This window comes from Arachis hypogaea, chromosome 2 (genome assembly GCF_003086295.3).
Source record: "Arachis hypogaea cultivar Tifrunner chromosome 2, arahy.Tifrunner.gnm2.J5K5, whole genome shotgun sequence".
Classification (NCBI taxonomy): Eukaryota; Viridiplantae; Streptophyta; class Magnoliopsida; order Fabales; family Fabaceae; genus Arachis; species Arachis hypogaea.
This window is the reverse complement of record NC_092037.1, coordinates 97,476,310-97,492,215: the sequence shown is the minus strand read 5'-3', so window position 1 is coordinate 97,492,215 and position 15,906 is coordinate 97,476,310. Positions and strand designations below refer to the sequence as shown.

General features: G+C 32.4%; 1 protein-coding gene and 1 pseudogene across 1 annotated transcript; one reads left to right on the top strand and one right to left on the bottom strand.

The window, feature by feature from the left end:
* Positions 1 to 1,093: 1,093 nt before the first annotated feature.
* Positions 1,094 to 5,545, top strand: LOC112754780 (E3 ubiquitin-protein ligase SP1). The gene is made up of 11 exons (XM_025802543.2): positions 1,094 to 1,728; positions 1,885 to 1,937; positions 2,788 to 2,906; positions 3,020 to 3,115; positions 3,349 to 3,486; positions 3,591 to 3,656; positions 4,069 to 4,181; positions 4,256 to 4,366; positions 4,596 to 4,639; positions 4,725 to 4,827; positions 5,030 to 5,545. Exons 1-11 carry the CDS (start codon positions 1,649 to 1,651, stop codon positions 5,130 to 5,132), a joined length of 1,026 nt encoding a protein of 341 aa, XP_025658328.1. The 5' UTR covers positions 1,094 to 1,648; the 3' UTR covers positions 5,133 to 5,545.
* Positions 5,546 to 9,488: 3,943 nt separating this feature from the next.
* LOC112729028 (organic cation/carnitine transporter 3-like) overlaps positions 9,489 to 15,906 on the bottom strand; it is a 10,050-nt pseudogene continuing 3,632 nt past the window's right edge.

Sequence of the window (15,906 nt, the reverse complement as noted above, 5' to 3'; positions counted from 1 at the left end):
TTAAAATTCTAATTCTTATACTACTTAAACTCTTATTGATTTAGTATTGGAGAAAGTTTAAAGAATAATCGCAAACTAAGTATTTTGTATATGAAATAATACTAATAGATTTTTTTTCCCTTTAAAAATATTTTTCTTTATCATTTTTTGTTATTTTTTTTTGAAGTAAAGAGAGCTCAATACAACATAGTAGAGTAATAAAAGTAGTTAGAAACAACATCGAAAGTAAAAAAACCACAATCCCTAGTCATCTTCGTCATAGCCATCAACAACTAAAGGGCTCCCCACCAATCCATTCTTCCGGATACGTAAACGATCTGTTGATAATTTTCACCGCACTTGAGGCCTGATTTCGGAAAAAGCCTGCCAGTCCTTTCCAGCCAGACTGTCCAAATAACAGCAAAGAATCCAATAAACCACCTTTTCCTATTCACCTTTCTTGGCGATGTGTTCGTCCAGCTTTTAAAGTGGTGCTTTAGTGTATCTGAAAAGCTCCACCGCCGTCTAAAGGCAAGCAGCCAAACACACCACACCTGCCAAATGATCTCACAATAAAAAAACAAATGAAAATCAGTTTTCACAGATTTACAGCATAGCACACACAAATTGTCATTCGGATCAATAACCCGTAATCTACACAGTCTATCTTTAGTATTCCATAGATTTTTTGTTATTTTATTATAAGGCAATTAAGTTGACAATTATCAAATTTAGACCACAATAATTGGTTTGACTAAATACCGATAAATCGAACTAGTCTAATTTAATTTTTTTATCTGTGCTTGTATTTAAATTGGTCGCATTTTGTCAAATTTAGAAAAACTTTTTTCATATTACATGTATTTTTTAATATTACATAATTAATTTAATTATATTTTTATATATTGAATTAATTAATTTTGATTTAAATATTTCAATGAATGACATGCTGATTGAATCATTGAGCTAGTGAATCTGTTTTTTTTTTTTTCAGATAATCGACTGTCGAATCGATTTTAATAATTATGACTAAAATTTCATAAATTTCACTTAAAAAAATGAGATCAATTTAACATAAAGCATCATTTTGAAAAAAAAAAAATATATCTAATTCAATATCCAACTTTTCTTTTCATACTTCAAGTTGGGGATTGTCACATTTGTCTAGATCTATGTTTGGATTTAAGAGGATAAGAAAGAAAAATTAAGCAAAGCACAAAATCGTGGATGCATTGGCATCAGAAAAACCGTGCAACCAACCCCACACACGCACCATACCTCGTTTTCTTTCTCTTCACTTCCACTCATTGCATCAAATTCTCTTTTCCCTTTACTTTTTCTCAAGCACCCAAATTTTTGTTTTCAATTTCTTCCCCTTTTCTCTTTTGTGTAATCCAATAAAGTAAGAAACTTTCCCAAACACAAACACAAACCCACCACTGTGCCACCTTCGTTTTTCTGTTTTTCCCTTCACTTTCTCAGCTGCCCAAAAAAAAAAAAACTTTTTCTGTGATTTTCTCTACGACCGCCGCATTATTTCATCATTGCCATTCAGATAATTTTCTAATTTAATTTTCCGATTGGTTTGGTTCTGGAGTTTCTGCTAATGACTCTAGCCTTTGATCATAGCTAGTTTTTTTTTTTTTTTTTGAAAAAGTAGAAAGCTTCGATGACGATGATTCCATGGGGTGGAATCAGTTGCTGTTTGAGTGCAGCTGCTCTATACCTCCTTGGCAGAAGCAGTGGCAGGTAACTGATTTTCTCACTATTTGTGTTTTTCCCCCTTAATTTCAATCCAAACTTAGACCTAAGCTATAAACATTCGTGCATTGGAATGATAATAAATGGCATTCTTATAACATATATATAGTTTTATTTTATTTTTTAATTTTAATTTTTGTGCAGGGATGCTGAGCTTCTTAAATCTGTAACAAGGGTCAATCAATTGAAGGAGCTGGGTATGTTTGCTTTTCCTTTTTGGACCTCTGACACTGAAAGTTCAATTCTTCTTATGTAGATATGCAAGTCTTTTCATTGCATTTATTTTTGTTGTTTTGAAGTATATGATATGAGTAACTGATATTCAAATTGTTGTGCATGCAGAGATTGTTTGTTTCTTTGATTATTTTATAAAATAAATTGTGTATAAATATAATCATGCTTGATAAATGAAGTTTTGTGTTATATCAATGGCATTGTTTCAGATTTATTGTTGTCTTGTATTGCTATGCACTAGAGAGATTGTCACTGAAACTGGGTAAAAGAAAATACTGATCAGATTAATGATTAATCTGTGTTTCCACAGTGATAATGCTGGCTACTGAATTGGATAGTTTAATTCGGTATAAAATTGTTTTTGTTACTTGTGTCATCTTTCTTAACCTAGATTAGTTTTCCTAATTGTAGCTTCTAGGGATTTTGGTTTTGCTTATGGCTGGAAAGCAGTTGTTGCTGGCTAGATTGAACATTGGCCTTGTATGGCTTCTTTGTTCATCATCCATTTTCTTGTTGTGTTCACGCCATTTTTGCTGAGCTTTTTTGTTGCAACATGCAAATTTTTATTGTCACCATTTCAGTAATGACATTTTGTTGTATGCTTCAGACATTATCTATGATATTGGTGTCTGTGATATCACATTTATCATTAATTTACTCTTTAGAATACTTGTTTCTTTTAGTAAGTTACCTGTAATGATACTTCTTATTAATGTAGAGTTGATGTGCATTTCTACTTGCTACTTCGTAATTAGTGATGCAATATGTGCTCTTGTGATTTGTGACCTTGCTTCGGATTTCTTCGCTTTCCAGCACAACTGTTAGATGCGGAAATCTTACCCTTGGTTGTTAGCATTTCTGGGAGAGTCAGCTCTGAAACCCCAATTCACTGTGAGTTCAGTGGTTTAAGAGGAGTAATAGTTGAAGAAACGGTAAGTAGACACAATATTGTGAAGCATCATTGATTACTTTTCTATAGGAATTTCCCTTTCTCATTCAGCCCTTTGCAATTAACATGGAACCCGTTTTGCAATTTTCATTTTAGGCAGAGCAACATTTTCTTAAACACAATGATGCTGGTTCATGGATACAAGATTCTGCTTTAATGCTATCCATGAGTAAAGAAGTTCCTTGGTATCTGGTGAGCAGTTTTCTCTGTTCCTCTAGTGTATTTTGATTTATTTCTTCCTTTATGTATTATATAACTATTAGTACCGGCTATGGAGTTCTCTCTTCTCTTCTCTTCTCTTCTCTTCTTCCCTCAATGCCCAATGGCCAAAGTGGTGATAACTATGAAATGAAAGAAAAAAGTTAGAATGTTTGTGTTCACTTGAAGCAAGTATTTATATACTTCCCTTCATTTTCATGTATTAGGATGATGGAAGTGACCGCGTGCATGTGGTAGGAGCCCGTGGTGCCACAGGATTTGTATTACCTGTTGCAAGTGAGGCGTTTGAAGAGTCCGGTAGGTCACTTGTACGTGGTACATTGGATTATCTCCAAGGTCTCAAGGTATGTCTTTGTTCATCCATCAAATCCCTTTTGTGCCCCTTTATCTCAATAGTATTTGAAATTGGAACAAAAGTGAAACACTGAGATACCCTTTTTCTACTCAGATGCTTGGGGTCAAGAGAATCGAACGGGTACTTCCAGTTGGGACTTCCTTGACTGTCGTTGGTGAGGTAATCCAATTGATTTCAATAGTATGGCTATTTACCTCAGAAGAGTCTTCTATGTTAGTTTATCATTATAACTAGGATTAGTAGTGTTACAGAGTAGCTGGGAATTGCACAACTTATAACAGGAGTAACTTCGTCTGCTATTTATAGTGTGACACCATGAATTGAAGTGACATCAACATGTTTTAAGTTATCAAACTCAGACCTTAGTTAGTCATTGTTGTATGTTATTTGAGATGTTTCTTTCTGTGTTCAATTTATCATCTCTCATGGCATTTTTGTTTCCGTTAAAAACTGATCTGATGCTCGAGTTGGATCCTTATTTACTAATGCCATGCTTATTGTTACTTGGGGTGCCTCCCTATAGTTCTTACATTTTATTGCTCACTTAATAATTTGTAAACTGTATGATCAGGCTGCTAAAGATGACATTGGGACTATTCGAATTCAGCGACCCCACAAAGGGCCATTTTATGTCTCTCCCAAAACACTTGATCAGCTCATCGCAAATCTGGGGAAATGGGCAAGGTTGCTTTACATATTTCTACATCCTTATTGTGTCTTTTTTTTATAGCGGAGATTGACTAGAATTTTGTTAGTAGATGGTATAAATATGCGTCTATGGGCTTGACACTATTTGGTGCTTACCTAATAGCTAAGCATGCTATTCGGTTCATCTTGGAAAGACGGCGTCGTTGTGAACTGCAAAAAAGGTACACATCACTGGTGATTCTTCTCGTTAATAGTGAAAAACTGAATACCATGAATGAAAGGTTCGTGAATTAGGAAGAGTTATTACAGAGTTATTGCAATGAGCAAGTGTTCATTCTTGAAGTGTGCCCTATGTAGAATTACACACCAATCTTTGGTCAACATTCCCATGCATCTCTATGTCCTATTCTTAATTAGGTGAGTTAACATACTAAATTCCTGTCTATGAAGGGTTCTTGCGGCCGCTGCTAAGAGACAAGGACAAGATAATGAAGGTAAATTACTACGATTCTCTGATGTATATGTTTTGAAATGGCTGTTTTCTATTGGTTATGATGAACATGTGATTTGTTTTCTTAGGTGAAAAAGCTGACACCTCACTAGACGGCACGAAAAGGGACCGTTCAATGCCAGACTTGTGTGTAATATGCCTGGAGCACGAATATAATGCTGTCTTCGTACCGTAAGCCCTTGATACTATGTTATTTGTTGCTTGATGTGTTGTGTTTACAAACTAACATATGAAGCAGTAGCACTGAGAATGACAAACGTCTTTTAATTCTGAGGGGGAAAAAGAAAAGGCCTTTTCTAAGCCTATAAAATTGAATTTTCTAGTTAGTTTGATATTCTAATCAAATTCCCTAATTTTTGTGGTAAAATGTCAGATGTGGGCATATGTGCTGCTGTACTACCTGTTCTTCACACTTAAACAATTGTCCTCTTTGCCGGCGGCGGATCGAACAAGTAGTGAAGACTTTTCGTCATTGAGTGTTGAGTATATACACGGCAGCGCCGAACTGAATAACGCAACACGGGACATGGAAATCTTGCAACAACCCTGTTATTGTTGAGCTTAGGACTATATGAAACTTTTTGCACCTTTTTCACGAGTCTTTTTCACAGTATTGCTTTGCCCAGGAGCAATTCTGAAACAAAACTGCCCTGAATGAAATATGGAGATGGTGATTTGCTGATTGATGCTTTATGCTTCCAAAAATGTACATATCTATCGTCATCATCATCAGAAGAAAAAGGGTTGTAACTTGTATGTTTACTGCAATATATTGTATATTGCCGTTTTATTTTATGATGTTTTCTACATTGGTTACTACTAACATGTATGATATATTCTCGTGAGACATAATAATGTTTACATATATGTACTTGACATAGGTTCATCATCTTTTTGCATAATTGTCGGTATCAAATCGGTGATCGAACCGATTAGATTATTAGTTCACTTGTTCAATCGGTGAGTTACTAGTTGAATCGATTGATTCGGTCTTATGTAAATAAAAAATATAAAATAATAAAAAATTTAAACCTAAAATTTAAAATATATATTTTTACTAACATTTTAAGAATAATCAAGTCATTCTAAAACAATATGAAATAGGAATATTAAGTATTTTATTATTTTTATTATATCATAAGTTATTTTAATTTGTTTTTATATTAAAATAACTATTATTTTCAATAATTTTATTAATTAGTTTATATTTATATAATATATATTATTAGGTAAATTTTACTCTACCTTTCTTATAATAACATGTATATTACCCTCTGTGACATGTCACTCTCTAATTGGTGGTTATGTTAACTAAGTTAAATTATTGGTAATTAAATTATAGTCCAAAATGGATAATTGTATAATTTACTAAACTATTAAAAATCCAATTTTTGTTTCTTCTCGAAATCATGCTCCCAACAAATGAATCCTTACTTTTCAATTGATGATGTTATATCAAAGGCATGTTGTGGCTTTGCAGAATCAGCTAGCCAAGATCGTGAAGACTTCTTGCAAATGTTGATCCTTAGGAAGGAAATTCCAGCATCGTTTGAGCATTTGAGCATCAGGAAGAAGATGACGGAGTATCAGTGTCATTCCCCCAGAATTGCCCCTTCAATTGAAACCATCGCACTTGCTCTCTGTTTCCTAATTGAAATTGAAGAATTTGAAGAATATATTGACGCAGTACAACCATTGGTGATCTGCAACGGTTAAGAATACATCAAAGCGAGTTTATCCGTGGGGCTTTAAATATAAAATTGTCCTACTTTAGTTAAGATATTAATTCTTATTGAATTAAATTAACTCAAACTAAAACTAAACATTCAATTAAAATGTGTTACGAGGATAATTTACATGTTGATTTAGAGGGAATTGAGTAGAACTCACTATATTATTATATACTACAAATATTTATTAAAATAATAATATTAATAGATATCATATATATAAAAAAAAGTGAATATATAACTAAAATTAAAATAAATTAAGTAAAAATAAACTATTTAAAAAAATATATCTATATATATTATAATTTACATATGTTAACAAGAAGCATGACAGTTTGATGGCTGTTCATGCATGCCTCTCTCTTTGAGGTGAGCGAACCCTATTTCAAGTTTAGAAGCGCGCATGTTGGAGCACAGTAAACTTACAGATCAAGCGGTTCGGTCACCATTGTCTCTTTTTAACAATTATTTTATAAATTAGGAAGAGTATTATTTTAAAAAGAAAAGTAGCGTTAATGCATTGAGAATATATTTTACAGTTACTCAATTATCCAATAAAAAATTTCAAGAATTGTCAACATAATTTATTTTTAAGAAATTCCTTATCATGACATGGAAACTTTTAAAAGATAAAAACTGTAATAAAAAACGGGGTCTTATGTCTAAATTGTGTCTCAACATAAATGACATATATGTAGTAACATATATCAAAATATCTGTATCTTAACAAACAAATAGTAGATATATAGTTATATACCATTTTATCACTTTTTTATTTTTAATATTGAATTAATAATGGTGCTTTTTTAAATTGTGATTAACTGTGATATTTTTCTAAAATGTAGGATGATTTAATAAACGGAGTACAAATCAGACCGTCTGATTTTAAAAAGTACAGAAATTAGACCGTCCGATTTTTAGGTACACAAATTGGACCATTCGATTTCTGTATTCGAATCGTCCGATTTGTGTTAAAAAAAATTAAAAAAATTTAGAGTATCGGACCATCCAATTTGTAGAGGTACAGAAATCGGACCGTCCGATTTGTGAGAGGTACACAAATTGGACCGTCCGATCTGTGTTTAAAAAAAATTAAAAAATTTGAGGTACAGAAATTGGACCATCCAATTTGTGTACTTTCACAAATTTAAAAAACACCAAAAATTACAATATTAAAGTATATCACCACTTTTACTTTCATAACAAAAAAAATTAATCCCACTTTATTTATATCTCTAATAAATATGGAGCTTGTACAAAATGGCCACCCTCAATAAAGTAAATAAATTACTATTCCACTTATGTAAGACTTTTATCACGGTTTTTACTAGTGTTTTGGACTTCCATTTAAAGTTTACGAAAAAGCAATGTAAGACAATATAAATATAAGGTGAGTTCTATCCAACCCTCTTTATTTCAACATGTAAATTATCCCTGGTATGTTTTAATTGGATGCTTAGTTTTAGTTTTAGTTAATTTAACTCAATAAGAGTTAATATGTTAACTAAAGTAGGATAATTTTGTAATTAAATATTTTTATAAGAGGGATAAATATATAATTTCTATAAACATTAAAAAGTAAAGTTATATTTTTATCAATCATCCCCATTCACAACGAAGATATGTCCTACAATTATCTGTATTCATATGCTTTAGTTTAATGAGTAAGCTAGCAAATTATTATTTATTTATTTTCTCAACAGGTTGCACCTTATGAAGTTTTTCGAATTGAAAAATATGAAGGTTCATCTGTTATCTCCATTCCTCATGAAACTAATGTTGACAAGTTACCTCAAGAGATGATTGAACACAGAAGTCTACCCTCTGACATCATTGTGTGGGAGGATGATTGGGGGAAGAATGAAAGACTGGATTTTTAATATTTTAGTAAATTATATAATCACCCACTTTGAGCTATAATTTAATTACCAATAGTTTAACCATAGTTAACATAGCAACCAATTAAAAGATGATATGTCACAGAGGGTAAATTACATGTTATTATAAGAAGGGTAAGCTAGAATTTACCTAAATATAAATGTTTTTTTATTTATTTTTAGTATTTTTTTATAATTTTAGTTAAAAAAAAAGTAGAAAATAAAATTTTATAAAAACCTATAAAAATCTTCCTATTTTCTCTCATATTAACCTATTCACCTCCAACAATTACAGATCTCTCTCTCATCGTCAGACCCCCTCCGCCTCTCCACCGTCGACAAAAATCGCTTCTCTTTCGTGAACCATATGTGTTACCGAAATTGCCATTGCAGTTGGAATTAAAATTGAGCTCGATTCCTAAGACAGCGGGCGATTTTGGAGTTGAACTTGAACATGTTGATAAGATTTTCCTCCTTTAGTTGTTATTTGGTAATATGGATGATGAGCGCTGACCGAATCGTTGATGCAGAGCAGATCCAGTTGTTGAGTTGGATGGACATTGTGGGTAAGTGACACTGTTGCAGTGTTGCACATAGATCCATATAAAGTGGTTACTGGGGTCGTCATGATGAGTATGTCAATGTATGGGAATCTGACACCGGTGTTTATGCAAATTCCTTGTTTTGCTGTACTAATGAGAAAGAAGTTCTTTGAAAAAATTGTAAACTACACACTTGATCTTAGTTAAAAAGAATTTTTGAACAATTACAAAAGTATAAAAAAAATTTATTTAATATGAAAAAAAACATCCTAATACTTAAAAAAAATATTCAGTTATATTTTAACAAAAATAATTAAATATTTATAAAATTTAAAAAAATATAAAATTCTTAAAGAAATAGAGATATTCATATTTGCAATACAAAAAAATTTGAAAAATATATAAAAGAACATCCATTTAGTATGAAAAATAAACATTCTGATACTTAGCAAAAGAAACATTTATATATATTAACTCGTAGAGATTTTAGATTCATCCAAAAGTATTTGATTGATTTTTTACTAATACTCTTTTGGTCCTAGCATTGTTCTTAAGTATATAATCAAAATTTAGTAAATTGGATTTGTATTTAAAGTATTTACTCACACTTAGCTTTACCAAAATATGTATATAATATATATATATATACCAAACACAGCAAAGGACAACACCGAAAATCATGTAGCAAAACTCCTCCAGTGAAAGCTCATGGATTCAACAGGTATATTCTTGAAAGCACAGCTCAACACTTAGTTGATAATTAATATAATATACAACACGAGATAATTAAAGAAACTTAAAAAAAAAAAACACTTTCTTGAACAGTCGTACACTTGCTTTTCTACTTTTCATACAAGGGTAGAAGTTGAAAAACTTGACGAAGTAGGTAGCATGCAAGATAACATTAATTACAATCATTTGATGAAGGATTCAACTACTTCTTGTTTGCTTTCTTCTTAATGAATAGTGTCACAAAATGCTTTGCCCTTTGTCTCTGGCAAACACACTAAAAACAAGCCACTACACCCAATTGCCAAACCAAAAACACCATAACATAGAAACTTGTTCCCTCTACCAATTGCCACCAACATTGGACACAGTGTTCCACCCAACACACCAGCTTGTCTCACCAATGACAATGCTGAGTTCCTCACACAAGTTGGGAACAACTCTGTCCCATAAATCACTAACTGTCAAGAAAAAGCTAGTGTGGACCTCCTTAGGCTCCTTAAGGAGATAGAAAACTTTTCTTCCCTTCAGGTAGGGATTGAAGGGCTTACCCCGTCCTATCCACCACTCGAAACTTAGCCTTTAACCAAATCGCCTTCAGCCGTAAGACTGTAGACGACTTAGTGTGGTTAAGTTCACCAAGAAGCATAAGCAGTGCAAGCACATATGAATGACACCAACTCAAACACAATTTGAACCCCCACAACTTCAATTGTTGATACAACACTTGAGATCCCACTAAGTGTTGTGAGAGTATCACACTTCTCCTATTGAACTAGTCAATTAGCATGAATGCTAGAAAAGCAGATGGAATTTCAGACAATGCGTTAAACGTAACACTTAAATAAATGTTGAATGACAATAATTCAAGACCTAATGGCATGCCAAAGTACACCAACCCAATCCCTAAACCCATTGCAATAATCACCACTAGTCTTGTTGATGACCATTTCTTTTGCAACAAGATCTTGAGTGAAGAGTACAAACCAAAATTGTTGAAACATTCTTCCTTTTGAGGCATGATTGCTGAGATAGCTTCGTCGAAGTAACTAACATTACTCAACGATGTGATGCTTTTCAACACATCAATGGCTTCTTCTTTCTTCCCTCTAACAATAAGCTACCTCGGTTATTCGCAAACGAGCGGACGGATCAGTATGGAGTATATGATGGCTGGAATGGAAGTGAACAGATACAGATTCCGCCATGAAAATCCTCTGTTCATGTAAGCCATTGCTGGTAGAGATTTAGAGTTAAGAATCCGAGACTGAACAAGAAGAGCCGAAGATACCGACTTGGCCGCGCCATTTTCTTGAAACGAGCTCGGAAGCGAGCACGATTGCGGCGGTTCCGATGTTGACGCGGCCGAATCCGCAGAGGAATTTGAGGATGGAATAAATCCAAATATTGGCGGAGAAGGAAGCGAGAAAGGAGGAAAGAGACATCAAGAGACAAGAGAAGAAGAGCATCTTCTTGCGGCCGAGCCAGGAGTCGGCGAGAGTGGGCAAAACAAGGCCGCCCATTAAGCTTCCGACGAAGAACATGGATGCCGGAAGGCCGGTAATGATTGATCCGACGCATTCCAAGTCCCATTCGGAGATTATGGAAGTCTTAATTGGTTCGTCCCAAGACCATGTGTCCTTGGGGAGGTTTCACATGGTGGCGCTTTTGGTAGTACTCGATTCGCAACCTCTTGGTTGGTGGTGCAATGCCAAGACGGTTGTGCATCGGTGAAGATGGTGATGAAAGTTTGTTGGCCGTCGAAGAAGCAAGCGAATGAGACTAAAACAACTTGGAAGAGTTGCTTCCAATTGAGTTCTCATATGATTGAGGTGATTTGTTCATCGTTTTCATCATCTTGAAGTTGGATGAATGAGAGTGAACTTGATGAGTAAGAGAGAAGAAAAGGAGTTGAACTAACCATATTGCAACCGTGATTTCTATGGAAGAATCAATTAAGCATATATAGTGTATAGAATTTGAAACCTTAATGCCAGGAAAAAAAATCTGAACTTGCCTTATAGACATGATTTTAATATGTTTGATTAAAGTATTGGGTAGTGATAGGGAGTCAATGGCCTAAGTGTACAATGTGTAACTCTAGAACTCTAATATTATATCATGAAATCACTCATTCCAAAAACGTAACTTGATAGGACAATGTAACACTAATGATTATATCTCTGATACTTCCTAAACCTCCATTGTACGCATTGTACGCATAAGCCATTGGCTCCCTATACTTTTCCTAAAGTATTATTTAATAATTTATAACTAAATATACATTTTACTTTGGAAAATAAATTCTTTTAATATGGGGTTTTTGAATATGATTTTTTATTATACAATATTTTTTATATTTTTTTCTACTTAAAGAATTTAATTTATAGTGAAGTTCTTCACTTTATGATATTAATTTGGAGTAAAGATTAAAGAAATAGTAATTTCCATACAATTCACATGAAAATATTTATTGTTAGTTCAATGTTAATACATGTTATTTAGTAGATTCAAATAAAAAAATATTCAATTTATCTTTTGTGAGAAGTTATTAATTAGTTTTTCGTTCATCTTAATTTGGCGAAGCTAAATATTTTTTTGGAAAAGTTTAGGGGATCAGCAGTTTTGTTGAATTTTGGCTAGCATATAACCAGCAGAGGAAGGTGAGCCATTGGATGAAATTTCACACCAATCTCACACCATCAAAACATCATTGATGGCTAATTGATGGCTAACAATCACAAAAATTGCTGCCCCCTAGCATTGTTCTATTTTTTTTTTGTTGATTCGATTCATGCCACATATCAATATTTGAATTTATATTTTCATGTAAAGATAATTTTATGGATAATTTTGTGAGTTCGTGCCTGTATAGTCTTCATGTCATGAACCAAAAATGATTAAGGAGAGCCACTAGCTAGTTTGTATAATGGTATTGATATATAGAAGCTTCTATGGCAATAATGATATTTGTCGAAGAGAGTTGGTGGTAATCAAGTTGAAGTAATATATCGAATTATTCATGAAAAATATAAAAGTACTCAAAATATTGTGAGAGCTAGTCAATTGCTAATTTGAGCCAAAGATTGCCTTTATATATAACAATGCATGAATTCATCTTTCATTTATTAAATGTGTCTAACAATAATAAGTGTATATATACTTAATTTAGTTATCTAATATTTAATTTTTTTTGTGACATGCCTATAGAATTTTTGAAAGATTGAACTGATATATATTGAGTGTGTGAACATAAAATCATAGTAATTATATATTTAAAGCCTGTTTAGGAAGTAGCAAAAGCTATTTTTTATTTTTGGATTATGAAAAATTATAATCTGTGTGTTTTGGCATCATTTTAAAAAAATGTTTTAATTTTTTGAAAAATTAATTTACAGCTTTTCGAAAAAGTAGAAATATATGACTTCTCTACTTTTCGACAAGACTTCCTTAAAAAAAATTAATTTTAAAACAAAAAAAATTTACTTTCTTTCTTGACTCTGTGAATAATACTGACCCTTCACCACCATTTTCACGCAAGGTCTGCTAGAAGTACTGATCTTCCACCATCATTCCACGATCATTCTCACGCAATGTTTCAAACCTCACCATTTTGACGTAATGATTCATCTGATGGAAATATTGATCCTCCACCACTATTTTCATATATTCCTTCTAAGTAATTTTTTATCATCTTATCATTCTATTTTTTATTATTAAATTTGTATTTAACTGTGATATGAAATTTTAATTTTAATTTTATTTTTTTTACATGTGATTTTATAGCTTACTATTATTTTCATAGTTAATTATAACAAGTTCTTGACCTCAATAAAGGAGAAGGAAGTTCTAATAAGAGTAAAATAAAAAATAGCAACAAAATATACATTGACACATATTTTATATTTATTTTTTATTTTTACCTACCATATCATATACAATATTAGTGATTAGGTTATGTAAAATCAACATTTAATATTGGAAAGTATTTGTTATCATCGTTATTTTAATATTCATTCTCTTCTGTAAAAAAAATTGTATTTTTTGAGTTATTTATTCAAACGCTATAACTTTAAAATAAGTACTTTTATAACTAAAAATCTAAACACAAAATAATTTATTATATAAACTGCTATTAATAAAAGTTCTTATGCTTTAAATTCTTTTTTCAAAAGAATTTATTTAAATTATTTACCCAAATTGAGCGTTAATAATCTTGAAGATAATAATAACTTCTCTTATTTCTTTTTTATAATTGAAAAAATAATAAGTGGCCTGACCAATATCAAGTATAAACCCTACCAAAAGATAATTCAGCATAAACGACATATATATTCTCTAATCTGACAAACTAATAATTAATATTTGTTATTATTTAATACCTAATAAATTATTATATATAAGATAAAATTTAAACTCTTATCTTTTGACTTAATCATTCGATTAATCCAACCTAATTATGTTTATCTTTTTATTTTCTATTGCAAAATATTAAAGTTAGAAACATAAATAAAATAAAACCTTAAAAGTAATGCTATCCCTACATTGCTTAGAATTTTAGCCCGTTCCTACTCATCATTTCTTGCTTTTTTATCTTTCCCACATAAATAAATTATCTATACAATTTACATCCATATAGAAATATTATTGCCCGCAAGGCCGCAATTAAAGGGGTAAAGAAATGTGTTTTAAAAAAATTGAAAAAAATAAAAAAGAAAAAAGAAAAAAAAGGTGAATGAATATTCTCCATATGATGAGCAGCCAGTTGGCAATGGTTCATCATGATCCGAATCTTATTGTCCTTGATGACATGTTTCCACATCATCGATCACCAAGCTGACATGAAGAAATGTTATCTCTCAACTACTATACTGACCTAACCATGCATGATGCATGTGCCAATTTATGTACTCTTGCGAATCTTAACAATAACTTGATCGTGACAGGGATCGAGCCTGGACAAATAATAATAATAATAATAATAATAATAATAATAAGAATAATAAGGAGGAGGAGGAACAATTAGATTAATGTCTTAATGATTAATGAAAGACTAGTACAGAATTAAATCAGGATCAAGGTTGTTATACGAGATTTTTTATAAAGATTTATATTATTAAGAGACATCGTCTAATATAAGATTTTTGGATGGATTGATAAAGCAGATAAGTGAGGAAGAGACAATAGAGTTAGAATTAATGTCATCTTTTAAAAAAATAAAAGATGTAATTTAGAATTGTGAGTCAACTAAAACACCAGGCAACGATGTGTATAATATGAATTTTATTAAGAAGTATTGAGAATAGCAACAACAACAATAATAACAACAGCAACAACAACAGCAACAGCAACATCAGTAGTAACAGCAGCAGCAGCAACAACAACAACAACAGCAACATCAATAGCAACAGAAACAGCAACAGCAACAACAACAAGCACAACACCAACAACAACAATAGCAGCAACAACAGCAACCGTAACAACAGCAACAACAACAACAACAACAGCAACAGCAACAATAGCAATAGCAGCAACAGCAACAGCAACTGCAACAACATCAACAACAACAACAACAACAACAGCAACAACAATAACAACAGCGACAACAGCAACAGCAACAGCAACAACAATAACAACAACAGCAACAACAACAACAACAGCAGCAAACAACAGCAACAACAACAACAATAAAACCAACGGCAGCAAACAGTGGCAGCAGCAGCAACAGCAACAGCAATAACAGCAACAACAGCAACAACAACAGCAACAGCAGCAACAGCAACAACAGTAACAACAACAACAACAACAGCAGCAGCAGCAACAACAACAACAACAACAACGGCAACAACATCAACAAGAACAACAACAGCAACAACAGCAACAATAACAACAACAGCAACAGCAACAACAGCAACAACAACAGCAATAGCAGCAACAACAACAACAGCAACAACGGCAACAACAATAACAACAACAGCAGCAACAACAACAGGAGCAGCAACAACAGCAACAGCAACAGCAGCAACAACAACAACAACAACAACGGCAACAACAACAGCAGTAGCAGTAGCAGTAGCAGCAACAGCAGCAACAGCAACAGCAGTAGCAACAACAACAAAAGCAACAGCAACAGTAGCAGTAGCAGCAACAACAACAACAATAGCAATGACAACAGCAACAATAACAACAACAGCAACAACAACAACAGCAACAACAACAATAGCAACAACAACAACAGCAATAGCAACAATAACAGCAACAGCAGCATCAACAACAACAACAACTGCAAACAACAGCAACAACAACAAAAACAGCAATAGAAACAACATCAATAGCAACAATAACAGCAACAGCAACAACATCAATAGTAAC

Bases quoted from the DNA above. Each gene is read 5' to 3' on its own strand.
- LOC112754780 (XM_025802543.2), top strand. From the start codon at position 1,649: ATGACGATGATTCCATGGGGTGGAATCAGTTGCTGTTTGAGTGCAGCT. The intron at 3,487-3,590 runs GTATGTCTTTGT...TTTTCTACTCAG, and splicing joins ATTATCTCCAAGGTCTCAAG to ATGCTTGGGGTCAAGAGAAT. The intron at 4,182-4,255 runs GTTGCTTTACAT...TTTTGTTAGTAG, and splicing joins AATCTGGGGAAATGGGCAAG to ATGGTATAAATATGCGTCTA.